This window comes from Aptenodytes forsteri, unplaced genomic scaffold (genome assembly GCF_000699145.1).
Source record: "Aptenodytes forsteri isolate BGI_AS27 unplaced genomic scaffold, ASM69914v1 Scaffold193, whole genome shotgun sequence".
NCBI classification, from domain to species: Eukaryota; Metazoa; Chordata; class Aves; order Sphenisciformes; family Spheniscidae; genus Aptenodytes; species Aptenodytes forsteri.
The window spans coordinates 11,021,442-11,048,983 of NW_008795405.1; the positions used below are offsets into that span (position 1 = coordinate 11,021,442).

Sequence of the window (27,542 nt, forward strand, 5' to 3'; positions counted from 1 at the left end):
CCCCAACCCAGTGGCAGGGAGCCAGCCCAGATCACTGTCATTCCCTCTTCGTATCATGTTAATAGATGAATCTCATTTCTGTGCTTTAAAAAAGCAAAGTTGGGAGACGGAAGTGAATTTAAGAGTGCCAACGCTTCGCACATTTCATGATGCTAGAGCAGTTACTCTTGACTTCAATTTTGTTCACAGAACAGCTGCAATTATGAAGTCGGCAACACTTCAGATCAGGTAAGGAACACTGAACGACGTCACTAGAGTGAAGCCCTTTTTTAATCATAGGCAGGAGAAAGCAAGGCAATGAGCAGTCACCTCAGCACCTCTGTTGGAGAGGGAACCCTCTCAAGCGGAGGGTTACCATTCAGGCAACAGCGAAGATACTATGCCTTGCTTGTCTTCCTGACGCTCCAGGATTTAGCACGAATCCTCACCTCTGGTTTTCACTTACCCCCATGTATGGGTAGCTGGAAGAACAAGTTATTACTATCATTTTTACAGTATTTCTAGATTTATTTCTGCATGGGCAAGTGAACAATTCTAGTCTGTCTAGTAAGTGCTTCTGGGTGATCACGGAGTTCTCCACGGTCACAACTGAACCAGAAAGCAAACAGAATCAGACTGTCAGATCCCAGTGAATTTCACTGGAATTTGGACTCCTAAATGTCCCCTGGACTTTTAAAAACCCCGATATAATTCTTGAAGTGGGCTTGCTATAGAAGGATAAGACCAGCTGCCAGAACTTTTCAAACAAAACATTAGACTGGATTCTTGCCGTAGTCATAAAAACCAGAAAGATTTCAGACCTAAACAAACAAACAAAAAATCTAACTAAAATGTAGTATTTTGATGTGCTGTTCTTTGGAATTCCTATAATTAAAAAATAAACGCATTGTTACTATCTCATAAGAAAATACATTTCATAATGTGCAACCCAATGCACATAGGGAATTGGCAGGTGAAAGGGAAAATGCAAAAGTATGAAAATACAGTCCTTTAAATGTGACGATAAAGTTCAACATATTAGTACAAAACTAATACACTAAAATAGATGTACAGGTGCAAAAGGCTACCAGGTTGTAGAAAAAAGGTACCAGCTTTTTTTTTTTTTAAAAAGGCTTAATTAAATTTGCTCAAAAAAATCTCCCACAAAATAAAACCAGAAGCAGCATTAAAAATAAACTGATAACATGCTGTCTCTAATAAAGCAATGTATGTACAAAAGAAGTGAGCAAAGCTGAATTTATCCGCTGGCATGAATGAATTTGTCTGACAGAAGTCAGGCCAAAAGTTGCAAAGAATGGGATGTTTACAACTCTTAGGCACAGAGAAATAGTCGAGGTTGCTTTCATAGGGCAGATTTTTTATACAGGAAGTCTGGTTTGTTTGGAGACCTCCTTCCTCTGCTTACTGCATCTTCCCTTTCCAAATCTGCACTTCTCTGTGCTCCATGTTCCGATGGCTCATCATCTACCAGTCTCCTGCTGGGTCTCTCTTCTTGCAGTTCAGAGGCGTATGCAGAGAGTGAAGGTCTGTTGGAGGTTAGCCCATAGGTTAAATCGGTTTCCATTTTTGTTCTTCCCCTGATGTGAACCGGGCCATTGCCAGCATTTTCCTGGGTAGCCAATGCCAAGTCCAGTCGCTGGGGAGGTTGTTCTAAGACATCGAGGTGTATTGGCTCATTCTTTTGTCTGTGTTGATGCCCATCTTGGGAGAGCAGGTATTCCCTCCTAGAATCCTCTTGCTTTTTAGGAGATATCTGGGAAGGTAGATAAGCTGACTTTAAGCCACTTGGTGATGCCTTATTGTGGCTATACAAATCTGGGCCAAAATATATGCCTTGTGAAGGCGAAGGACTGTGCCTGTTGGGTGCTGGAGTGGAGGGTCTGCATGCAGCATTGGAGAAGTCATAGAAGTCAGGATATTCCTGCTGATTTTCTCGAGCATCTATTTTTTGCTCTATTGCATGTTTCTTTCGAGAAGTGGGCATGTGTCTGTTCTGAATACATGAAATGTGCTGGGGTGGACCGGGCCCTACCTCTGTAACCGTCTGGCTTAATTCTGTGTCGACAGTGAGCTCTGGTAATCTTCTGTCTTTTAAAGACATTGCTGACACACCCATTGCGATATCTGGCATCAGTTCGTTTAGCAAGGGCTGAGTACACTGGAAGAGAAAAGAAATTGGTCCATGGAAACAAAGCAAAAGCTAAACACAACCCGTATTTAGGAGAGTTTCTGTAATTCAAAATGGCATTTTCCTCATCTACCTTTGCCTAGACCAACCTCAGCCTGCAAGTTTCCCACACTGTTTAAAGAGCACATGTATCCTCCAAACTTCACCTTCCTGCTAGCTTAAGACGGCTTTCCTTCATGAAGCTGCTGTGCCACAGTAATAGTTCCTTCTTAAACGCACCTTGTCTTGAACGTGCAGTAAATGACAATGTACTGTTAAACTCTCAAAAGGTAAGCCTGCTTTAAGCCACTTGCAATTATCAAACTAAACAAGGTACTCTGTGCAGAACTTAAATTGTTTGTTATAGCACGCAGTTCCACTGCAGGGAAGCCACGAAACATTATTTTGTCACTACAGATGCAACCCCTCTGCTTGCATTTTGTATTTTAAAGTAAATTAATTGCATGCACATGTATGTGCATGCATGACAGCCTCAGGGCTTGGGGGGGAGCATCAGTCACAGTGTTGACTAGATCCATGAAGTGCGTGGAAGTTGTTGCATGGCATTCTTCTTGCCTACACCTAAGCAACCCTGCAATGAGACAAGCAGATTACAGTCTTCCAGACAGAAGAGTTAAAATTTCTACTCCTATTTATCATTTCTAATGAAAGCAATTTTAGTAATCATTGATTACTAGTAACTCACAAATTGCAGAAATAATACAGAACAAAAATATCATCCACATTAAGTTTATACTTCTCCTCGCATTTTTATGTAAGTGTTCTAGCAGAGACATCTCTAACATGAAAAAGCTGCGAAAAAGATCACTGCATGGTTTCCTTAGTGAAGTCAGTATTTATCAAGAAAGAGAGACTTATGCTACAAAACCCACCCTTGAACAAACAGTGAAAAACAATTCTAATTTGAAGTTAAATATTTTAGGTTAAAATACAGAAAGGAGTGCAATATATTTAGGACAACTGCTAAAGGAAAAAGATAAACCCATTTTTCCATTCAGAACTCCAGATCAAATCTGCATCTAAAGAGCAGGTTTTCAGTATGACACAACTGTGTGCTGAAACAGTTTTTTCACTGCAAAAATAAATTACCAAAGTCTTTATTTAGTACTTCATGTACTTCACAAAGCTATGTCTTTGTCCAGTATGTTATAGTTCGTTGTTTTCATTGCATTGTATTGTAGTTCAGCAACTATAACGATAGTCCTTAAATGCTGTGACAAGCCCCTTTGTATTTGCAATTACCAGTTTCTGGTTGCCTATTAATTTTAAAATCTTTTTCACAGCCGTAAGGCCTTCACATTCTCCACAGGTTCCCTTGATACACATCTGTTTACTTCAGGACTACTTACCTGTGAATAGTCAAAATATCATCACTATTTCTGCCCTTGAATGATAGCATGCAGTCCACTTCTGAAGTTGACTTATGCTTTGTTTTAATGCAGAGCAAACTATATTATTTCAGAAGACTTGTGAGTCCCACTTGCCCCTCCAAAATGCTCCTGGCCCTGGAACATTCATTCTCCCAGGGATTAGGGCATGCCTTTGGGATGCGGAATGCTGACAGCCAGTGTGGTAGAAAATTCTTCTCCTAACCAATGAAGATGCTCTTTTATTTAACAAAGCCAAATTACTTCACCAGAAGAATTCTCTCTCCAGCTCCTCTCCATAAGCTACTTTGAGTGGCCAGAGATAGGGAGAAGAGGAGAAATCATAATACTTACTACTTGCTTCTCAGCTGCCATCACTGCTGCTGCTGCAGCCACCGTTTGTCTCCCCAGACCTGTAGTGTTAGTGCAATCAGGAGGTGCTGCTTTAACACTGGGCAAGTAGACAGGCGGTGCAGCTTTGGGAGCGGTTCGGGAGTGGAATAGTGAGTGATTACATGGGTAAGAAAAGGAACGGGAGGGATGTTGACTTGGCACCCTTTGTTTCCAGCCCACTTTGAACTGGTTATGAATTGGAGTTGCTGGTGGGTGGTATGGAGGTGGAGGAGGGGGCAATGGTGGATGGAAGGCCACAAGAGAGTCCAGTTCTGTAAACATGGTTTCTGCAGCGGGAGTGCTGTTAACGCGACATCGTCCAGACTGTCTCATTGTCAGGAGTGGGCTTTCATCCCCAAATCGCTCATCAGGAAAAAATTTGTGAGGATTCTGCAACGGAAAAAACCCAGCATGTAACAAAACAAAGTAGGAAGTCATCTAGAAAAATCTCCTAAACTAACACACATTGGAACTAGAAATCTGCTAGTACTGTAACAGAATAGTTGTGCCACCTAAAACCTCACCAACACTTGGAGGTGATTACAGCTACCATGGAATAAAGATTTTTTTAAAAACAGGACAAGCAGCATGAGATTCACTGTGTGAATAAGTTGACCAACAAATGCATTTGCTTTAACAGCAGCATACAAACAGAAGCGGGATTTCCAATTTCCCAGTCCCGATATGTACTATGCAGATCTACTGCATCAGTTCTCCCCTCTGATTCAAGAATAAATCATAATCTAGATTTCTAGTTACAGTTTGACTATTCTCATCAACTGCCTCTTCGGCAGATTTTTTTGTCCTCAAAATCCGTGGCAGTAAGAGCACCCTGAATGGCAACAACTCTTGAGAAAAATATTTATACATTGCACTTACACGTTTATAAAAATCACATAAATCAAATGCAACAGTCTCACTGTAATTTGCACTCAGACAGTTCTAAAGTTATGCATTTTTGCAACCTGCATGTGCACAAAGTAGTTCTCTTATTGCAGACTGCGCGTTCAAGTCAATTCATAAGCAGAACAGAATCAAAGCATTTGTGGTCTTACACAGCAATTTTTCATACCTGCAAAAGTTCAGCAGCAGCATCAGAAAGTCCGAATTCCCGCAGCACACGAATCTGAATCTCATAACTGACTGTGGCGCCTTCTCCACAATTGAGAGCATACGCTCTTTGCACCTGCTCAGTATGACGCAGCTCCTGCAGCCGTTTGATCATCTCTTTCACAACGAGGAGACTGGGAACTGGAGGGATAATAGAGAACGGAATGGGGATAAAAGAGATTACTTTTTGAACTGCGAGACAGTAAGTTTGATTGCAATCGTTAGATTTAATTCTGAAGGAAAAACCTAACGTCAGGCTGGCTTGGCTTTTTTTTTTTTTAAGAAGCATTTTGCCAAGAACAGTTCGACTTACACATGTTCCTTGAAGCATAATTGAAGGCACGTGGGATAACACACACATCATACAAATGGTAAAGACATATACCATTTCTCCAGCTTCTGCTAGAGTAAGCCACAGACACAGCCTTCTTTGTAAACTCCTTATGATGCAGGAATTTTATGATTTGAGATGGGGGCAGGATATCTTAAATAACAACTGAATGTTCCCTCATGAGTTCTACAGGCCAAGAATTCATTGATTTTTTTTGGCGTACACTTCATCCTTCTAATAGAATTCTATAATCACAAGACCATAATACCAGTATGTAACTACAGAAAGAGCATTCTAAAAAAATTACACAAACTGTAAGCCAACATAAACCTGTTAAAATTATGTTGTTTTATGCAGCCATATTGAAATAATTTAGAAAAAAAACAGAAAAAACACTTTCCAAAAGGAAATAATGTATAATTCGGGGTATTTATCCTGTTGCAAAACTTTCTCATGCCACTTCTTGCTGCTGTTTGATGATGAATGATGTTTCTCTGTGGTCTTTCTGTCCTCAGGAAAATGTGCATATCATAAGAGAAGACAAATCCAGATCTCTGAATACGTAAGTCCTGGCATCTGATCCTTTACCAGCTTTACAAGCGTTGTATGTTACCATGACCAGATGTCCATAATGAAAGCTCATAAAAATTAAATGGATCAGACAGCAAGAACATGTGAGAAGACATCTGCATTGCAGAGAAGGAGAAAACCCAACACCATGCAACTACAACTGGTCCCAATTTCACAAAGTTTACATTGGTACACAAAGGATAATTAGTGCAAAATATTTTCCCCCCCAAAACTGAGTTCCTGTACTAGGGGAAAAAAAATAAAAAAAATAATCAATTCTATCCAGTCTTCAAGGCTTGGAAATAAGTCTTCCACACTACCCTCCACACAATTCAATTGTTCTGAAAAATCCTGGTTTAGCAGCCAGATGTTTAGCTGCAACAAGCATTTTGTTAACACTGAAAAAAAGAGGATTTTAGAGAAGTTTGTAGCAGTTCTCCAAACTTGTAGGCATAAAAATCATCTAAGTTTTTCATGAAAAAGTGCTATCTTCTTAAACCCAGGTTTGTTTCTGGTTTTTTTTTTACTATTATTCATGTGAAACGCATGGAAGAGAGATTACATATCTAAAAAATACAATTCTCTCAAGTCAGTTGCAGGATTTCCAATTCAAACCGAAACTGGAAAATACCTAAGGAAACCCAATTACCTGTAGAACCTAGCCTCAAAGTAGAACAGACTTCAGCAGAGGTTGAACTCATTTTACAATAGTGTTGCAATAAGAGCACCAAGACACACTGCCAATAGCATTTATACAAATAAAGTCCACAGGCAGTGGGTACAAGGAAGATGCAAGTGACAGACAGAGAATACCCAAGCTGTAAAAAACCCCCCTGTTCTAAGAGCCCAGCCTAAGGGGCACGGAGGCGATCTTGCCTAGCTCTCCCTCCAGCAGTTCCTGTGCTCCGTCTATGCTTTGGGATGGATTCCTGTACAGGATATAGGTTTGGTACATGCCTGAATGTCCTCAAATTAATTGGGCTCCATCTACCCTTCCTAGCACAAAGCACTGGCAAAACAATCAATTCTTTTGCATAACTAGAGAACTAAGCAAAGCAGGCAGTTACCAGGACACAGTATCTGTGCTCCAACTACTGGCCAGGCTCACAGCTCATATTCGTGCTCAAATCAAAGGGCTGGCAGTAATTCCTATATATTAAATTGTCCTGAATCAAGCTGTAGTGGAGTTTCAGATTGGTCAAGATGTCTCACACGTTTGCCAGAGCCAGACTTTTTCAGAACATGAGAACTTTTGCATAGCATTGGAGACACCCGAGAATCTGTTTTCCTTCTCAACTTCTTTGGAAACTAAGATCGAACAAAGTGTTATCAAATACACATCTTATGATGAAATACTTTACATTCAATTCATGGTGAGTGTATTGATGCGTTTCTGTAGAGGGGGAAAGAAGTCCAAGTACTGTAATACAGCTGTGGCATCTCAGCAGTGCAAGTTTCTAAACGAACAATTAGTACTTTTATCAAATTACAGAAGTTTTCAGAAGCTCCTTTTAGGCTTTATCAAGTCTCTTCTGGAATCACAAGAAACAAATAGATCAAAACCGTTCCACAAACCTTAGTAGAAAACTTACTGCAGTGTTTAACCACACAGCGTTTCAAATCTTCCTAACACCTCAACTTAAATTCTCTTGCAGCAATTTAAACCTATTTTGTCCTGGCTCTAGTATCTGTAAGAATAGTTTATCTATTTCCTTTCAATATAGTTGACTTACGGGAGACATAATTGATATACAAAGAGCTTATAAAATGGGGAATGGGGAGTGGTGGAGGGAGGAAGATGACTTTCCTTGGTGGCATGTAATCTCTATTGCTTTTCTGAAGACTCCCAAACTGATCTGTATCTACTGAAATGTGATACCCATGCAAAAATGGGTGCCAAAAGTTTATGCAAGTTTAAGGAAAGACTGCATAACCTCATGGATTAAAAATGCATTTAAAATTACTAGCTACACAGAAACACCATCCACCATAGGATATCTGAGCTGCAAATGGTTGAAAAGTGCACAGAATTTTACGGGGAATTGTTTTATGTCCTTTTTCTGCTACACTTTCCTCATGCACTCACTTCTGGTGACTGCTGGAATAAGGATACTAGGCTAGACAGACAAATCCTTGACCTGACCCAGTATGGCCATTTAAAGGGCTAAACACAATGCTGCCTCTGAGACCAAGTTACTTCACATGTCTTGTGGCATATTTGTTTTTGTATTTTAGTATGACTCTTTATGGAATTGTATGATGTTGACTTTCAGGCTTTTCTCCACAGAGCTTTCCTCAGCCATCCTGTATGTACACAGCAGGCTACACCTACATAAGCACAATGTTTCCCACTTTCTTCATTGAAATTAAATTTAGTCTTGGTCATTTAGCTATCTAATCCTGCCCTCCAAAACATCCACTGACCCTCCCAACTTGTCATCAGCTGCAAGTTTTGCCAGTGTATTCTCTATGCACACTGAGTACTAATGGGGCCAGGGAAAGGTAGGAAGAGCTAGGTGCTTTGGCAATCCCACCAGATACGTTCTTTCAGTTTGACACCAAAAGATCGAATGCATAAGTGACAAAATATATTACAGTAGTTTTATGATTGTATTTCCCTGGCTTGCCTATGGGGAATGTCACACCAAGTATCCTGAAGTCAAGAGAGGCTGCATCTACTTCCACCTATAAACGCTTACTCTGCCACACAAGGAATGAAGTTGGTTTGACTTCAAAGCTAAAATGGACTTGGTAAACTGAAAAGAAAGTGTTTTGAGTGCCAGCTTCCAATATTTTTCTGGCACACTGAGTTAAGCTAACTGCCCTACAAGTTACGCTCCCTTGCTTTTTGTTTTTAAAAGAAATCAGTATTTTGCCATTTTCCAGCCTTCTGGATCAACCAGTCATCCAAGACACGTAAGTAGAAAACTGAGAACCACTTTGAGAACAGAGAGCAAGGCTCCAGCAAGTGTACTACAGCAAGTTTAACTAGTCCAATGTTTTTCAAATTGCTCAGCTGAAGCAGGTTAAAATACTATCCCCTCCAGTAGCTTACCCTCTAACTACTTATTATGCCATGCAAAAAATAGTTAATGTCTTCAGAGTAGACCAAAGCAAAAGGGACCACCACTGGGTGGGAAGAAGCCCAAATGGTGCAGTACTACTCTCAGAGGAAATCATAATATTCAACAATTCACATTCCCTCTCCCCTGCCCCAAGCGCCCGCCCACTCACACGAGATCAATCGGTGTTGCAAGCGATCTAGCAGCCTTACCTGGGATCTCATTGGCTATAACCGAAGGAGGACTGGACTGGTTAGTGCTAACTTGCTGGTGGGTAATCATATGACAGCACTGCGGCACAGCGTTGTTTACCATGTAAAGGGTGTCGGGTACATTGGACATTCGGACCATCCGCAAACGAACGAGATCAGTTTGCTCCACCATCATCTCATCCAGTACTGACTGCAACGACAGCCATTAGAGCCCTCATGAAGGCACCGCACGCACATACCCACCGGGAGCTGCTGCAAACGCAGTCCCGAGGCCACAAGTCTAGCAATGTCTAAACCGTAACTTTTCCAGGTCCCAAACAGTAATTGGCTTTTCCACAGCATTTTCTATTCCATTTTCCAGTCATGATCAGAGTTGAGTTTCAGAGCTAAGAGCAGGCAGGTGAATAAAGTTTGGGAAGGTTGCTTTGTTTATTTTGTACCTGTCAGATTGGAAGTAACCTGCTCAAGGCCAGACCCTCTGGACTGTCTCAGACAATTACTGACTACAGGTCTCAACTCTGTGCCATTGAATAGAAGGCACTAGTCTGAAAATGAAATATGTTTCCTTCAGATGTCTTAAAGAATAGAAAGGGATTTATGCATACCCTTTTAAGATTCTCACTTAAAGTTAAATGGATTTATTTCCAAAAAAATGGGAGGCTAACAGGGGAGTAAAAAAAAAAACCCCAAACACACAGGAACCCCTCATCTGCAATTTTTTGCATTTCACAATAATTAAACTATGAATAGGAGTATAGTTACCAGACAATAAGTATGAGAGTCCTCCCTCTAAGGTTAAACAGCTAATGATGCTTTTAAAAATATTAAAAGCATAATATGAAACTAATAGAAACAAGTAGGATTCCTGACAGGGGAAAAAAAAATTTAGAATGTACTTTTTATTTTAAGGTTACTACTAAAGCACTCCCATACCGTATACCTGAAAACTAAAAGAGTCAAAGCTTTTATCACATGTTCTTTAACACATTTTTGTTAGTTTTAACAATACAAGATACAAAGATAAAAGTTTTAACTGGCTAGTCTTCCTTTGCTGCTTTAGTGCCACCTGGTGCTCTCTAACCTTTGTGCCCAAAATGCATAGTTTTATTTCTCCTCTCCCCTCAAAGAGGACATCAACAACAACTCACACTCTTAGAAAATATTTTCTTAGGCACAGGGCAAAAGCTCCAAATTCACCAGAGTAGTGGCCAGAGCTTGTAGGTGATGTGGATGTGCAGAGCTTCACCTAATCCTCTTGTTCTACAGTCACCTGCACTACTGGGACTCACAAGCTCTTGACTTAAGTCAGAGCTGCCTTAAGTGGTGGCATTAGTTAGCAACCCACAAGGGTCCCATTCTGTCAAACAGGATATGGCATGTTTCTGCCCCACACAGAGCCATCTCCACCCTGTCACCAAATGTCACCATCAGAGATGTTACAAGATCTTCACAGTTTGACAGTCCTCATGCAAGATATTAAATAGGGAATTTACTGCTTGAGCAGGACACAAGGACTTCAGTCAAGTTGGACGCAAGATATTTATCCCATTTTGCGGAAGATCGAAAGAATTTTGGATATGTTCTGATTCAAACAAGAAGATGAAATATCAGACTCCTCTGCCTAGTGGAATAGTAGATCTCCACCCAGCTCTGGTAGGAGCTGGGGAGCCTGAAAGACCTGGCACCAAGGTTGCTGACTAGCTGCAAACTGGGACTCTCAGGCTCTCACCTTGCCATCCGCCTGCCAGGTGGGCTGCCGAGGAGCTGGGCCGGCAAACTGGCTGGAAACCAGGGAGGTTTCCCTCAGAACGCTGCTTTGTTTCCGGTGGAATTTCATCAAGATCTGTCTCGCAAACATTTCAATTTCGACAAAAAAAAATTTTGTTGAAATTTTTCTGACCAGTTCTAGAGACTTGAGCCTGATGATCAATCTTGTAAGTCTTGTTAAATTGAAAATGTTAGTATTTTAGGCCAGTACATGCAAAGAGAGACAAAACACACCAAAATCTTTCCCTGTTTACAGAACCCCCAATGACTCCAGATTAACAACACTCAGATGTTAATGATTATTACCTTAGCCTCCTCCACATATGGTGAGAACAGTCTTGGCCGCACATATATTCCAGCATTTTTTTGCCGCAGCCAGGCATTTGACTTTCCACCTTCTGATGTTGGTAGCATGTCTGAAGGAGGAGTACTAATCAGGCCTCTCTTCATCTTTAAGAATCAAGAAAGAGTTTCATGGTTTTTTAAACATAAATATGGGAAAAGCTTGCAAGAAATGTATTTTTTTATACTGAATCCTTACACCATTGATTTTTCTTTAGCCTTCTGATAAAGTACAGAAAATTTAACCAGAAAAAGAGTTATACACATATTACTCTGAGTGATAACATTTTAGGAGCTAATCCTCAAAAAAAAAAAACCCCAAACCCCAAAAAACCAAACACACACCCCCCCCCCAACATTGTAGAATCTGAAGTACAAAGAATCCAGAGATAGTATTTGTATAAGATTACTGACTTACTGCATCAGTCAGTACTTCACTATTCATAGGTAAGATGTGCTCAATACGGACAAAAGGTAAAAGTGGAGACAGGATCTCTCTCAGCTCCTCAATGTCAAGATCTCTCCTCTTCACACCTCTTTTGTTCACACTGTGAGCAGTACCACTCAGTAAATTAGGCTCTGTGGGAAGGAACAAAAAATAGTAAGTTGACATCACAAAGTTTAAATAGGAAAGCAGGAGTTACAGAGCTTATAGAAAGTTATAGAAAAGGAAAGAAAAGTCTAATTGAAAAATCAACAGTGCTTATCAGCCTTGTTCCACAAAACTATTTCACACCTTAAAATCTGATATGAAGCATCAGCAGAGTCAGGTTCACTTTATACAAGCATGGGTCATTTCCACAGCTGTCAGTTTCAAAGCATAAGCCAGGGAGAAAACACAGAAGGAGTGTTTGGGGTAAACGTTTATAAAGCTCTACCTCGAGCTATGCTATGAAAACATTCATGCCTCACTGCTAGCAGTTTCCCCAAAGGTTGTCTCCTGCAGCTCCTCTCCCTTTCCCCAGCAGTTTTCAGAAACTTATCTTCTACAAATTAAGGCCTGAAGAGACCACTGGGATAAATTATTCTAGCCTCATGTAAGCCAGAGTGTTTGGGGTAAATGTTTATAAAGCTCTACCTCGAGCTATGCTATGAAAACATTCATGCCTCACTGCTAGCAGTTTCCCCAAAGGTTGTCTCCTGCAGCTCCTCTCCCTTTCCCCAGCAGTTTTCAGAAACTTATCTTCTACAAATTAAGGCCTGAAGAGACCACTGGGATAAATTATTCTAGCCTCATGTAAGCCACCCTAGTAACAGCTGTGTCAAGCCCATTCAAAATGCTTTCATGCTCACAGGATACCTATTTATGCCAAAAGTGGGTATCTTCCTAGAGACTGCAAGATCACAATGTATGACATTCAGGTTATTCTCCCTCCCTCAGTTAACTACCTTCACCTGTATTTTAGGTATTGTGCCCAACCTGACTTTGACTAACTTCACTCTTTGAGGAAACCTGTCAAACATACCCACCCTCCATTCAGTTTTGGCCACAGCCCATTACAATTTCTAATGCTTTCTGGTATTTGACTGACACCACCACATATTCAGAGCTGCAAAATCAGGAGTGTCACTGAGAAATTTAGACTAAATTTGGCCCTATAGCCTGACAGAACTTGGCACAGCTCTTATTTCTGCTTTTGCTTATCATGTTATCTGATGATCCCAGGAAAGAAAAATGACCCCTTTACTTAAGGAACAGCACAGAGCAGGAAGCTGCACAATTACTCCAAATGAGCAGCTTCTCCCTCAGTCCAGGTCTGTTACTGTTTAACTGGCTCCATTACGTTCCAACGTGCCTTAAGACAAACACTTAGAAAGTCTTGTTCTGAAGACAGAAGGTTAATACTTACTTGGGTCACTAAAAGCACATATTTTAACTGACTTTTTCTTGCATTTCGTACAACATGTCCATGACAAAGCAGTTGTATCGCAAGCAGTAACAGTGGATTTCAAAAACATGGCCAGCCCTCAAAAGACAGTAGCCACACCAGCACTGCTCTGTTTTCACACAGGCAGGTTCTTCCCTTTCTGTTCCTCTCGCTGTACTATCTGATTGACACTTCGTGGTGGGGATGAACATGAGCTACTTGCACTTGCTATTTGGGAAATATATATTTAACCTACTTCCCACGTCCAACACATGTGAGATTGCCCTTGAAGTTACCACTATAGCAGTAATATGCATCTGAGCTAATTAAAATACATTTACATCTACTTTAGGAAAAACACTGATGCCACTTGATGGCTTGCTTCTCACTACCACAGATTTCTGTGGGAGAAACGTACTCAAACTGAAGTAAAAGGTTGACACAGCAAACTAAGAATAAGACTACTGTGAGAAGCCTGCATGAGCACAGAAAAGTAAGTGACACTGCAGGGTTTTTTTTATTTGATGAATTAATTACAAGAAAAATAATTTTGAGACAACAGGAAATCAACAAGACTTAAAAATCAGACCATTGTAGAGGTTGAAAGGACCTCTAGAAGTTTGGTCCAGCCACAACCACCGCCCTCTCCCCACACCTCCCCAGGCAGGGTAGAACAGGTTGCCCACAACTATGTCCAGTTAGGTTTTGAACACCTCCAAGGATGGAGACCCCATAACTACTCCAGGCAACCTGTTCCAGTGTCTGACCATCTTCACAGTTTCTTGTGTTTAAACAGAATTTCCTGTATTTCAGTTAATGCCTCATTGCCTCTCATCCTGTCCTGGGTGCCAAGAGAAGGCGTGGCTCTATTTTCTTTGCTTCCTGCCATTAGATATTTATAGACCTTGCTAAGATTCCCCCCTAAGCCTTTTCTTCTTGAGGCTAAACAATCCCAGCTCCCTCAGAATGCCGGTGTTCTCATTTTTTAGAGAACAAAATCTTTAAAAAAGTGCATGTGTTTAGTTTTGACCATACTATGAACAAAGTAGATTAAATTTCCTTAAGTTACAGATCACCCAAAAAAGAACTTCCATACATTTTGGTTTATTTGGTTTAGTACTGTGTGGTTTAAAGGATCCCTACCTCGATCTGCTATTCTCTTCATCAACTGGTGTTCTCCCCATTTTATCAGATATTTAAGAATATCTTGTTCACTTGCCTGGTAGAAAGAGAAAGTCAGCAATCTGTATATGCTTAATGACACACACACACAAAAAAAAAGTCACATACACAGGTCTTTTACAGCTATAAAGAAACACAACTGTACCAAGAGAGAAGTAAGCATTTGTACTTTATGATCTGCTATACCACTTCCTTCAAGTATTTTAGGGTAGTACTACTGGTATATTACCACCGTAATTTCTAGATTCATGTCACTTATTGAATCCTTAAGAAGAGGGAAAAAAAGAACAAAAAAAGACATTTTCTACAGAAGGAAAAATTTTGTCTAGCATGAAAACTTACAGGTATTAAATCTGAATGATTAAGGTTAATTGAAAGGGGCAGCTCTAATACTGGGTGTTTGGATCTCTTGTTTAACATTAAAAATTCAGCATCTGCACAGCCTAGAAAGCTATGAAAATAATCAAACCAACTAAATTATAATCTAGGTGAAGAGAAAGATTCAGTAATACTATAAACAAAACAACTTTGCTTTGTCCATACCTATATACATGTGCTAACCACTCAACATTTTTAGAGGAAAAATTTAAATTTTTCAGTACCTGATTTTATCTACCTAATTTCTTAACAAGTAGGGTGGGAAATTCAGTCATAATACACAGTCTCATGGAAGATCAACAGTACTGTTATTGTAAATCCTGAAGTGTTTAAAGTAAACAAAAAACTTTTTTTAAAAAACACTTTAAATAATCTCTAACACTTTATACTTCAAAAAAAAAGGTAAGATAGGGATGGATACAATTAAAAAAATTCCAGTCATCTTTAAGCTATAAAAGACGGGTCATCATTATAAAGATATCTTCCCCTGAAGAGAAATGGCAGCAAAAATCCACAAGCTTTCTATTAAGTCAGTATGGTTTCCTCTCCCTAAAACCACACAATCACTGAAGAAAAGTCACAAAAAAGAAATTCTGCAATACTTGTCAAAAAAGGTATTTTTATGTCTCCCCTAAAAAATAAGCCTTCTGAACAATTACTAGTTTATTAGCTCCCACTGCCCCCAACTAGGATGTATGTTGCTACAGCAAAACTACCACCACCACATAATTTTTATAAAACACTTAAACATGCAAGGCAAACGTTAGGTTCAGAAATGGTTCTTTTAAAATAATTCACAACCATTTCTAAACTATTATTAGGCTTCTAAACAACAGCATATACCACCAGTTTCAGTTGTGTTACAAGCCAAAAATAAAATAGTTTTCTTAATCACTACTTCAATTTCATTTTTTACATATTATAAAGGAATGCTCAGTGTGCATACAAACCCACTCTTGCCTACAATTTAAAATGAGCTACTCCCAAGCACTTCTAGTAACAGCGTAACATATCCTCCTTCAAGCAGGACCAGCTGTATTCTGCATTGCAGGTTACCTGTAAATAGTCAGACTGAATAGCTGTGAGCAGGTGGTCCTTGCTGAGTTCATAGAAGACATCTGAAGTCATGACCTGGGTAAACTCCTCACAGAGGAAATGTAGTGCTTGACGATGTACCCACTTGGAACCATACGGCTGAGAGCTCCACTTCAGAATGGCAATTAAGGTGTCCAGTGAGATGCTCTCAGCAATAATATCTTCACAGCCTAGGAAACAAAAGCAAAAATCAATGATGTTACAGAGGCACTTTGATCCTGAAGGAATAATACATATGGCCTAAATCTGTAATATAAACAGTTATATGACTCCCAGTGAGAATAAAAACAGAAGCACCCTACAGACCAAGGTTGCAAACGGGGTTAAATTCTGACTAAAAGTATAATAATTTTAGTTGTGGTTTAGGATTCCAACTATACAGTCATTTACCTTTTGGAGGCACATGAAACATCATGTCTTCTGGCATGCCTGGATGAACAACCGGAAAGCTAGTTCAGCCCTGGTAGAACCTCCTTTGGTTAATATACATTATCTGACTGTTTAACACACTTTAAAGTTGCAGATTTGAATTTGAGTCACTATTGTTTAGAGCAGATTCACAGAAGCCTGTAAGCTGTAACAGAGGTGGAATTTTCACCCATATCACTTTGCATGTGGACCCTCCTCAGACAGACCATGCAGAGGAACAGAAACAAAAGCTGTGATGTATTGTTGGTACTCAGCTACTCAGCACAGGATGAGGGCAGCAAAGCATCATTTTCTGACTCACAGAGAAGGCAGGAAGCAGCAGGTGGTTGCTCTAGGCCACCACCCTGGCCTCCCTATCAAGCAAGGCACAGGGGGTGCCAGGACAGGGAGCACCTCCTCTGATAGGGAAGCAGAAAGTGAAGCATCCAAGAGGCAGGTATTCTGACCCGTGGCGAGTCTGCTACAGTTTCTTTGTACTCACTGCTGCATTAGGATTTACTCTTTCACAGAGTACATGTCTTCTGAAGAAGAGACAGGGGATATTTTAAGTTTCCTGAATGGAGATAGAGCAGATTTGGGAGAAATGAGGGGAGACGTACCACGGGAAGGCTGAAGACACAGGTACTTGGGGTTACTGCGTTAAAACAGATGGTACCACAACATTGATAACCTGAAGTCTCCATTAGCACTTTGCTGATTGCATTTGTACATCTGGTTTACATATACACAGAATACTACTTCTATTTGTACCATAAAGATAGCAATTTAAAGAAAAAAAAATCCTATTCTAGAATTATACATTCCAGTCTCAACCCACTACAGCCACAAAATCACAGCTGTGCTTATGCCCATGAGAGGTCCCCAGACAGTTCAGAGCAGCATGCTTACACTGCAATTATTTCACATTTCATATACCATCATTTTCAAGGATATTTAAAAACTAAACTTTGACAGTTGTTTAGAGAACTGTATCTCATTACTGAAGCTCTTAGACTAAGCTGAGTAAAAGAGTGTTTAGCACAGTAATCTTCATATTTGTCAAGACAAAGATCAAAGAGGCTCTCCTGATGCTATGTATTTTTGAACTGGTTGCATACATGCAAGACACACTAGCAGCAATTAATACAATTAAAAGAAAATCTTACTTTTCTACATAGGCCAGCATATGGAACATAAGCATTGACTTCATTTCTGTTGCAACTAATAAGGTGAAGTTAAGAAGTAGTAACAAGTGAACATGCTACTTCAAGTAGAAAGGTATCTGTCAAAGGAACTACTACTTAGGAGCAAAGTCACTGAAAAGGGAAACTTAAACAGTAAAGAAGGTACTAGGAAGCAACAGTTTAACCATAAGGCAGATTATAAATTTACCTGTCCTATTAAACACACGCATTTCTACTTAATACTATAAAAAGCCACCATGTTAATTATGAGAACAATATTCTGCCATTAAAATTTTTTAAACTTAAGTATAAAAAAATACAGTGAATATAATAAATACAGTCAATGCTCAGTGAGAATGTTTGCAGCAAGTTCCAGGAATATGTCTGAATATATACGTAGTTTTGGAAACAGTTTTTATTTATTTTCTAAAGGAATTTATGAGAATAATACCTGTCCCCCCAACAGTAATAAATTTTACACCAGTTCATACTTAAAACAAATTTTCCTCAACAAGCACTTGGATGATTTGTTTTTCACATGCCTGATTCACCCGAGAAAAGGAAGGCCATATATCAATGCAGCCACTGACAGAAGGGCTAGCAAAAGCATACACATTTCTGAATGATGCATTAAAAGCAGCATTACACTCTTCATACCAAGTTAGATTCTCCATTTGCTTTTGACAAAGGGGTAAGTGTTGAGTCATGTTTCAACACACCTCCTTTGTCCTTTACCATTACGGAAGTAATACAGCACTTCTCAGAGCTGTTACCATTAGGTTACATATTATTATTACTACAAGTAAGAACAGATGCCTTGCTACATATACTGACCTCTAACCTGCATGGTGAGGACTAGCCTAAAGCAAGCAGTGAACACGCAGCAAAGATTGGTTGGAGGCACTTGGAACATCAGCCCAATCATCACTGGTACACATGACAGCAGAGGATGAGAACTGCTCCAAAACACACTCATTGGGTTTTGGTACAGGTTAGAGAAACTGCTACCTCTAGATGGGGGAATTCCCCAGAAGCCTGAAGGATAAACCTCACTCTGAAGCCTTAAAATTCTGGTCAAGAGTCTGAAAAACAGTGTTTAAAAAACCCACCTTAAAAAAAAAAGCTCAAAATGCTTCAGCATGTGTCAGAAATATGTGTAAATGACATCTGAAGCTTTCCACTTCAGGATCCATTTTTACTTACAATTTTCCTTACATTTTTACTTACATAGTTAATGGCTGACATATTTAACTTTGTCATGTGAGTCCCTCTTATCTTCCCTTTTGGGGCTCAAAAAAGGAAAATGTTAAGTTAGCAGCAAACCTGGCATGGCAAATGAAAGCTAACCATGACTAGTTGCAGTATGCTTAAAAGAAGACTTTGCTCCACTTTGAAACAATTCTTTAGGGTCATCTGTTGTGTTGCACTAAGTCTTGCCCTGCTAAATCCCAACACAACTTCTTGCATGCAATTATTCTGTCTGCATGCAAGCTAATTTCAGCAGATGATTACATTCCCCTGAAGTCTAACGATTACACATAAGGACTGCTCCATTTCAAAGACAGTATGTAAACCCACTGACTGAAATCAGTCACGAGGAAACTGAAACTGTAAAGGCAAAGATTCACTTATCTCAAAGTGAATGCCATTCATAGTATTTCATCTGATATTTATTTTTGAAACAATAAGGATACCTGTCCCCTGCAAAGACAGAAAACATTTCCATGAGAAATGCAGTTCCAAAGATCTGAGCAACACTGATTTGTAGAAACAGAGCATCACAGCTCAGTCTCAATTCTTCTGTCAAGTCCAATTATTGCACAACTCCCAATAATATGACATCATCAGGTGAAAAGCTCATTTAGGATGCCTAGCAAATGAAACAGTACTTTTCCCAAGTAATTTTAGCAATGTGTCAGAACTGCAGGATTATTAAAAGTATTTCTTCCAAAGTAAGCATGAGGTAATAATTAAAGTATTTTCTGAACATCTAAATAAATTGGGGCAACCCAATTCTAGCTATGGAAGAAATCCAGTTTCTTTTCTTCTTTGGCAGAAGGTTTTTTTGCTTTAACAATCAGCCACTTGGCAAAAAAAGCAGTCATCTAATAGCCACAATATTGTTCTTCACAGTGGAATAGAGCATTATTCTCCTATGAGTACTGTTTTGCAATATTCAAGCAGCAACAGCCTTTCCAAGATCCATTTGCAGTGTCCCAAAGTGCTCTACCACAAGCTTCTGTGATCATTAGTATCTTTTAAAGATTCAACTTGGAGTCTAAAGAAATGAAAGATGACTATCACATTTTGGACAAATGAGGCTATTCCATGCTCCCCTTTTGCTGGACACCAACGGGTCCTGCCTACAAACCAGTCCTTTCTGCTTCCCCAGTTCTCTCTCAAATGCAATTCCACAGCCCTTCCAAACAGAAATAGCTTGAGCCCATGTTCAGCATGTTAGCTAGTAGCTTGGGATCTTATCAAGACAGTTGACAGACCTAGTAAAGACAAATTAAGTGCCTTCAACACATCAGCAAAAGTGGAATTAAGCAAAGTTTTTACTACAAAATCGTCAGCTTGATTTAACTCATTGTGTGGTGGAGACCTGTCCCCTAAACTTGCGCAAACCAGTGGAGCCAAGAAAAAAAAAAAGTAGTAAGAATTCATCTTGTCACTGAACTGGAGTCTAGAAGCTATTCAATGTTTTCTTAAGTTTGTTGCATTAGGAGAGAGCATGCTGGCAATCAGGAACCATACTTTTTGAATTTGCTGGCATGTAGAGAACAGTTCAGAGGCATGACCTGTAGCTAGTCTGGACTGCACCATGTTTGGAAGTTCCAGAGACGCTCATCTCTCCCATCCATAAGCACCCTTGCTGTTCTAACCAAGCTTCTGACAGGAAAAGAAAAGAAAAAAAGGAAGACAACATTTGTTCAGCCTCTTTCCCATGTCTTACAGACCCAAAGATGCAAACGTGTCCTGTACTTGCTAAGGATTCCTTAGGAGGCAGCCCACACTCACAGGCTGCAGGAGCAGTCATGGAAGCTTACCACTATACAAGGGGGTTTTAAACCAGATTGTCATCTTCTTACACTCCACATCTCCTGCTCTTCTGTCACACTGGTGCTTGGGTGGCCACTCAATGAACTAGTCAACTAATTTCTGTCAATCTTGCTTCCAGCAACATTAGATCACCAATAGCACAAACCCTACTGCCAGCATAGAGAACAGAAACAAGGAGACTAGTGCAGGAGGCAGGGCAGCAGTACCACTTTTGACAGCCAAACAATCTGTGTCAGATTCAAGTGACATCATTCAACTTGAGGCATGGCAATAGGAATTTAGGTTCTCCACAGCAGTAGGCAAAACATCAGTTACAAAAACAGTAAGAGCAAGTCAGAAGACTTACATAGTACAAACAGGAAACTACACCTTTTTTAACTGGTTATCACATAAACAGCAAGAACCTCTACTTTCCTCTAACTGTATTGTGAACAAGGGATCTTGTTCAGCATCCATCTTCCGGATGCAGGCTGACTTTCCCAGTTTATTAATATTCATTGCCTCCTGGCAGCACCATATTCTCTGTCTTAAAGGAATGCTACAGCTTTCTAGCTTCTTGAAGTTTTAGTGCTTTTCTTTTCCATCTCCTCCCCAAATTGTTTAAAAAAAAATTCTTTAAAAGGAGATTACGTTAACTATTAACTGATGGCAAGCCTGTAACTTGCAGGTGCATTATCTTCCACATTTTAGAACTCTGAAGCACACAGGTTTTTTGTTTAAAAAAAATTCTTTAAAAGGAGATTAGGTAAACTATTAACTGATGGCAAGCCTGTAACTTGCAGGTGCATTATCTTCCACATTTTAGAACTCTGAAGCACACAGGTTTTGGTTACAGGAAGGTGCAAAACTACCTGAATGTTTTGCAGAAAAGACAACAAGAGCTAAGTAGCACTGGACATCAAGAAGGACACAATGGGCATTAGTGGTCAAACACTGTTGAAGTCTATTGCTAAGTTCAGTACCTCTTTTGAGCTATTTTTAATCCCTCTGCTGATTTTTCTAAGCACAAAAATTTAAAACATTGATGTACTCCCATCCTTGAAAGGCTGAATTCCAAGTACATCTATTATGGCACTGTTAGAGTATGTAGTATTGTTTTTTGCTTTATTCAAATACAAAGCTGACGACTTTCTAGCACTTCAGATTAACTATTAAAGCAAAAATAAAATATGATCTGAAGGTTAGGTCAGGCAGAATTTTGTGTTATGCTAACCATCCTTCCACAGGGAAAACTCTTAAGTTATGTCGAATCCAATACAGCATGTTATCCAGCCATTTGAAATATTAAATTAGGGAGCAGATGAAAACAATACAACTTGTGTTATTTAAAAATATTTTCATTTATGATATGGCAGTTATAAAGCTGTTAAACATTCTAAGATATTTACAGCTGGATTTTTGAAGTTGTAAGTTTAGCCAGAAATATGAGATAATTGTTACACATTTAAAGCATTAAATATTCGTGGCAAAAGCTCTTTATAATGTTTTCTCTCCCAAACAATGAAAATGAATTTACTCTTCTGCTCCCGCCACATGCAAAATGCATTCATTTAGGACGCCTGAAATCTGCATCTACATTTTGGGCTTCTTGCAGCCATCAGTTGATAATGGCCCTTGACTGGGCTTCAGCATTCCTTAAGAAGCACGTTCAGCAGCAGCGGCAGGCAGCATAGCTGATCCAGCTTAAACAGAAAACAATTGTGGGTCAGAAACAAAAAGCTGCCGACTCAACCATAACAAACCAGAGGGAAGAACTTAACATGGGAACAATGAAGGGCTGAGGAAAGAAGAGCTGATGTTTAGATGGACTGCTGCCAGCCATCACTGTTCAGTATTTAAGCCGTATATTTCCTACAACAAAGGTGGCTGAAAGAAAAACCTGGAAAGCGACCAGATCTGTTTCTTTGCAAACTATGACATTGCAAACAGATTTTCTGTGCCCAGTTGCACAACTCGGTCAAATTCTTTATCCTTGCATATAACCCTGGAATGTAACCGCTCTAAGGAAGATCCTTTCCACTTTGTGCCTTCTCCAGTCTTCATAATATAAAACCTAGGCAATAATTTCAGGCTTTAGCACAAGCGAATCATTGTAAGGAGATAATAGGTCAGATTTATGTTAATATTTCCTCAATCATACCCAATTTATTTTAAAGTTGTAAGTGCCAGACTAGTTCCTTTGAGAATTCCTACTGTACTGATACATAACTGACACACTTGCTCTAATCTTCCCACAATACATTTGTGTGTAGTTAATACTGCTACTGTATGCTTCCTGACATTTCAGTATTTCAGTCCTGCTGAGATCAAGGGTACTTTTGATGTCAGGCGATATCTGCCTCTAGATCAAAGGCTGCACTACTGAATGTGGCTTTAAAATAAAAGTTTCTTACTATTTATTCTTGTCAAGGGTAGAGTCAACACCTAAAAATAAAAGGAAAGCAAAAAGTCTGAAATTAACTTATTTTTTGTCAATTTTACTTTAGAAGAGTTTTTGGAATCAGCAGGCAGAAAAGATTCCCAGGCAAAACTATTTCATAGGATCCCAGTATCCAAAAACCTGTAACAGAAAAATGTACTGTACCACCACCGCAGTGAGGCTATTCATGACAGTAAGCAACAGGGCCAAGATGCAGAAGAGGATTCATGTATTTAATATAGCTATCTAATAAAATTAAGATACCTGAAGTCAAACTTCTCTGCAACAGCACTGGATGTGGCAGCGCAGTAAGACTGGAAGGGGGATTATTTTAACAACGCATGATGAACAAGACTAGGGAACTGATCTGGTTTTAATAACTGTGCTACAGAAGAGGACGGGATAAGTGATTTTAAACCTGATCTTTGTGAGTCAATGTGTTAAAACGGTCACACCAGTACAGTTGACAAAGAGCAGCAAGGTAGCATGAAGACACAAAAGCAGGAGCAGAGTGCAGAAATAAGCAGGCAGAGCACAGAAACGTTCCACTAAGGGATGTGTTTGAACCTGGAAAGGGCTCTAATCCACACAGCCTCTGTGAAAGCAGTGAACAGCTTCACTTTTTGGTAATTAAATACTGCAGCACCCCTAATAGCAGTCTCTGTCCTATTAGGTACAAATGGGTTTCAATATGATCAGCTCTATAGATGAGATATGCTTGCTGATTAGTTCATTTATTCAAATTAGTTCATTCAAAGATCCAATTCGGTTTCTCTTGGAAGATAAGTGACAATCATCAGCTGAAACAAATCAAGCTGAAGGCAGAGTAAATTCTAAATAAAGTAGTCTTGCTTTACTTGGACAGTAAAGATTCATAGCATGTACCCATACCATCACTGACTTCATCATAGGGAAACCATCTATTAAAATACAACTGTTGGAAAAAGGAGTATCACTGTGTTAGGAACAGGAAGATCTCCATGGAAAGAGTCAAAGCTGAATCATCTGCTGAAATTGAAGAATAGTGACAATATCTGGATACTTAGAAAGGTCCCTGAAGACAAATCAAACATCTGTTGAAAATAAAAACAGTCGATGAGAAGCTTTAAAATACACCAACTTCACTTGACACTCAGTTACAAACACCCAGCCAAAACTGGGTAAAAGTGAGCAAAATGAGTTGGAAAGAGTATCCAGACTTACATATAACAAGTACAAAATATTTTCCAGGAAACCAGGGAGATAAGCTTTAGCAAGTTTGCAATTGGCTAGCATGAGTGAACTGAATAAAAAAAAAAAACAAGCCAGGGGGTGTGGAAACCTAGAGAAGAAACTTAAGACATTAGCTACTGTGAAAGCCAACTGATGGGATCGGTCAGAACTTGGAAAAACTGGACACCTGCAGCACAACAGAGTAGAAGAGCGCTCTCAGAGGACCAAGCTAAGAGATTTCATGAGAACTGCCTGCTCAGTGGTCTCCAATATGTACGCAGTGCTGTCTCTTCTAGCCTCACCCTACATAATATCTAGAAGTCAGAAGTATGCTAGCTATGAAATCAGGGAATGGGAAGGACACTACTGAAAAGAAGATCTCTCGTCTTCCTCATGTTAAGTATGACAATAAGGGAGGACAAGGTGCTATGGTTAAGTGCCAAAACAAGAATGGCGGTCACTACTAAAGTGCATACTTTGTAAAATGATCTTTTAGTCAAGTGCAGGCATACAGTTTTCCCTGATCAAATAAGCTTCCTTTTAATTTTGATTATAAGATTATACCAGAACAATTCTTCAGTGTCAGCACAGTACCAATGACCTAAACATGAACTCAGCAAATTAAGTATGAAACTATTAGATACTGACTTCACTGGCATACACAGATTTTCTACAGACTGCTTACTGCTTTCTCCTGTAGCTAGGGAATGCAGCACCGATTTGTAAAATCCTAATTATTTCAAGTTAACATCTAGAATTTCAGTATCTGAAGAGTTGCCAAATTTACATTTGCTAGTCTTGATAATATAATAAATTTCAACCCTTGCCTGATTTTACTGCATTTCTCTTATGTATAACAACCTCCCCACCCCCCAGCTCACCACTTTTGTGGTCAGACACAGATTTACCAGGGAAAGAAGAAAAGACCTCTGAAGGCCACTGCATCCCTCTACCTCCTCCCAGTGATCACCCCCAAAACTCTACAGCTTTGGTTCATCCAGAGGGCCACCAGGACTGAGCTCGCACTGCTGCGCTTGCTGGTTCCAGCCACCCGAGTGTGCTGCTGAGGTGCTGCAAGTCCAGTGCAGCTCCTGCTGCTGCCTTTCTTTTTCCTCCCCTAGAGGTAGTGTTGGGGGAAAACCTCCAGGGAAAAGTTAAGACCTTGTTACCGCTGACTCACAGAATATGTGTTCCAGAGCAGCACTGGTCTGTAGTGCATTACTGAAAAGAGCGCTGGTTTAGGACACACTGATCCAAGCGCACTCAACTTAAAGCAAGCAGAAATAGTGAAACTCAGCATCAAATAAAACATCAGTTCTGTTTTTCAGCATTTACTAACACCTAAAAAATAAAAGCCATTTTCCTATCTGTAAGTCTGCCTAAGTTTCTCTTTGAAGTCCTCTATCTATCATTGCTTATCTGCTTTGATATAACTTACACTGCTTCATCAGAGCACCTCCAGATCACGGTTGTTCCAGTTTAGGTTTCCAATCCAAGGGAAAGAACTACACCCCGTTCATTTATGAAACGGTGCGTAATTATTCAGTATCTCACTGAGGGCTTCATTCACACTTTAATTCCCTCATTAGTATTCCCTGAGCACACTAAATCCTTTTAGCACTTGTGTATGTGCATGCACCAGAACTGAGAAACTGTACACTTATATTGCCTTTTTAATTTCATCTCATTTTCCTTTCTTGCTTTCAGCCAATCTACTGAGTTGTCTGATTCTCAAGTACTATTAACTTGCAAATATTATATAGGAATGAATTTAACACTGTAGTTCAACTACAGTAAAACTTTTTGCCACTCCTGCATTCCATTCAACATTAAGTTTCTAGGTATACTTAGAGAGGAACAGCAACAAAAATAAGAAGGATGCAGACAGACCGGAGAGGGTCCAAAGGAGTGCCATGAAGATGATCAAAGGGCTGGAGAACCTGCCCTACGAGGAAAGACTGGAGGAGTTTGGTCTTTTCACCCTGGAGAAGAGAATGCTCAGGGAGACCTCACCACAGTACTCCAGTGCCTAAAGGTCAGCTACAAAGAGGACGGTGGCTCTCTCTTTGCAAGGAGCCACATGGAGAGAACGAGGGGCAATAGGTGCAAGTTGCACCAGGAGACATCTCGATATATGACATATTTTACAGCGAGAACAATCATTCACTGGAACAGCTTCCCCAGGGACATAGTATAGTCCCCATCACTGGAGGTTTTCAAGATGTGATTGAACAGGGTGCTAGATAATCTCATCTAGGCTCCCTTTCCCACAAAAGGTTGGACCAGATGATCTTTCGAGGCCCCTTCCAACCTGGGCTGCTCTACAATTCGCCGATTCTGAGCCTAAGAACAGCTCATTCACATTCCTGTAGCAGCATATCTCAGAAAACTTATCTCCTTTGTCTTCTGCCACTTTTATTGCAGCAGGATTATTTCAACTTTCAGCATCATCTGAAAATTAGTTTCCTAATACCAGCCTCTACAGAAGATACAATAGTTCCGATTAGTTTCCCATATCTTTGTCACTCAGTTTGATATAACTATTAGGAGAACCCATTATAAGTATGATCTCTTCCTGCAGTGCTTATACCTGCTTTTTCCTGCCCACTCCTTAAAGAAGTTTCCTATTTTACTGAAGTCTACTTGATAGTTTGTATTATAAAGATTTCAATCTTGTCAAATTTCATTTGAGAAAGAGAAGTTATGGATGTACAGATCTACTGTAAAAAGTTATTTTCTTAAAAGAATTAAACTAACTTAAAGAAATCACATTGCTGGTATCTCAGTGAATTCCATTCTCCATTTCTCAGCTCAAAAGTATAATTCTCATTGCCCACCAGCAAGGCCTGAAGCAATTGCCATATCCCATTATGTATAATATAGCCATTAAATAGTTCAAACACCAACAGATGAAACAGCAAGCAAAGCTCCTGCCACCACAAGAGGTATTATTAGTTCACTGGTCAGTGCTCCGACACCTCACCAGAGACTGCAATAACCCTGGCAGCCTCCATGTGCAGGAAGTATGTTATCAAGATTTGAGTGATCTTCAAGAACAATGGACAGAAGTGGAACTTTCTAAAGTCTGAAAATACTGACTGCCCCTGCCTTCAGTTCTGTACATCAAGAAGTGGATACTAAAGACCTAGGACTAGTGCAATTAAGCTGTTTAAATTTACCTTCCAACAGCAAGGTAGCAGGTTTGGTGTACCCCCTTTGACATAAACTACTGAAATAATCATTCACTTCATAACAAGCCTAAATATTTCCTCCTCTCAACAAGGACCTCTTGTATCCTCCCCGTCATTACACCCAAAAAATGGATTGTAGATGAAAGTAGATAAAGATCAGAAATATCGAGACCAGTTATATATATTTGACATAAGTAGCA

At 39.7% G+C, this 27,542-nt stretch overlaps 1 protein-coding gene across 2 annotated transcripts in view; it reads right to left on the reverse strand.

Annotated features, from left to right (window-relative positions):
* Positions 1–1,116: 1,116 nt before the first annotated feature.
* BTBD7 (BTB domain containing 7) overlaps positions 1,117–27,542 on the reverse strand; it is a 33,281-nt gene continuing 6,855 nt past the window's right edge. The window contains exons 3-11 of one of the 2 annotated variants that reach the window (XM_009280793.2): positions 15,827–16,035; positions 14,354–14,429; positions 11,761–11,921; positions 11,307–11,450; positions 10,963–11,076; positions 9,234–9,423; positions 5,021–5,199; positions 3,910–4,338; positions 1,117–2,158 (exon numbers count right to left, since the gene is read on the reverse strand). In XM_009280793.2, coding sequence (XP_009279068.1) covers positions 1,343–2,158; positions 3,910–4,338; positions 5,021–5,199; positions 9,234–9,423; positions 10,963–11,076; positions 11,307–11,450; positions 11,761–11,921; positions 14,354–14,429; positions 15,827–16,035 — 2,318 coding nt within the window. In that variant the 3' untranslated portion in view covers positions 1,117–1,342. The remainder of the gene's footprint in view (positions 2,159–3,909; positions 4,339–5,020; positions 5,200–9,233; positions 9,424–10,962; positions 11,077–11,306; positions 11,451–11,760; positions 11,922–14,353; positions 14,430–15,826; positions 16,036–27,542) is intronic. The other variant, XM_009280794.2, reaches the window with a different exon arrangement.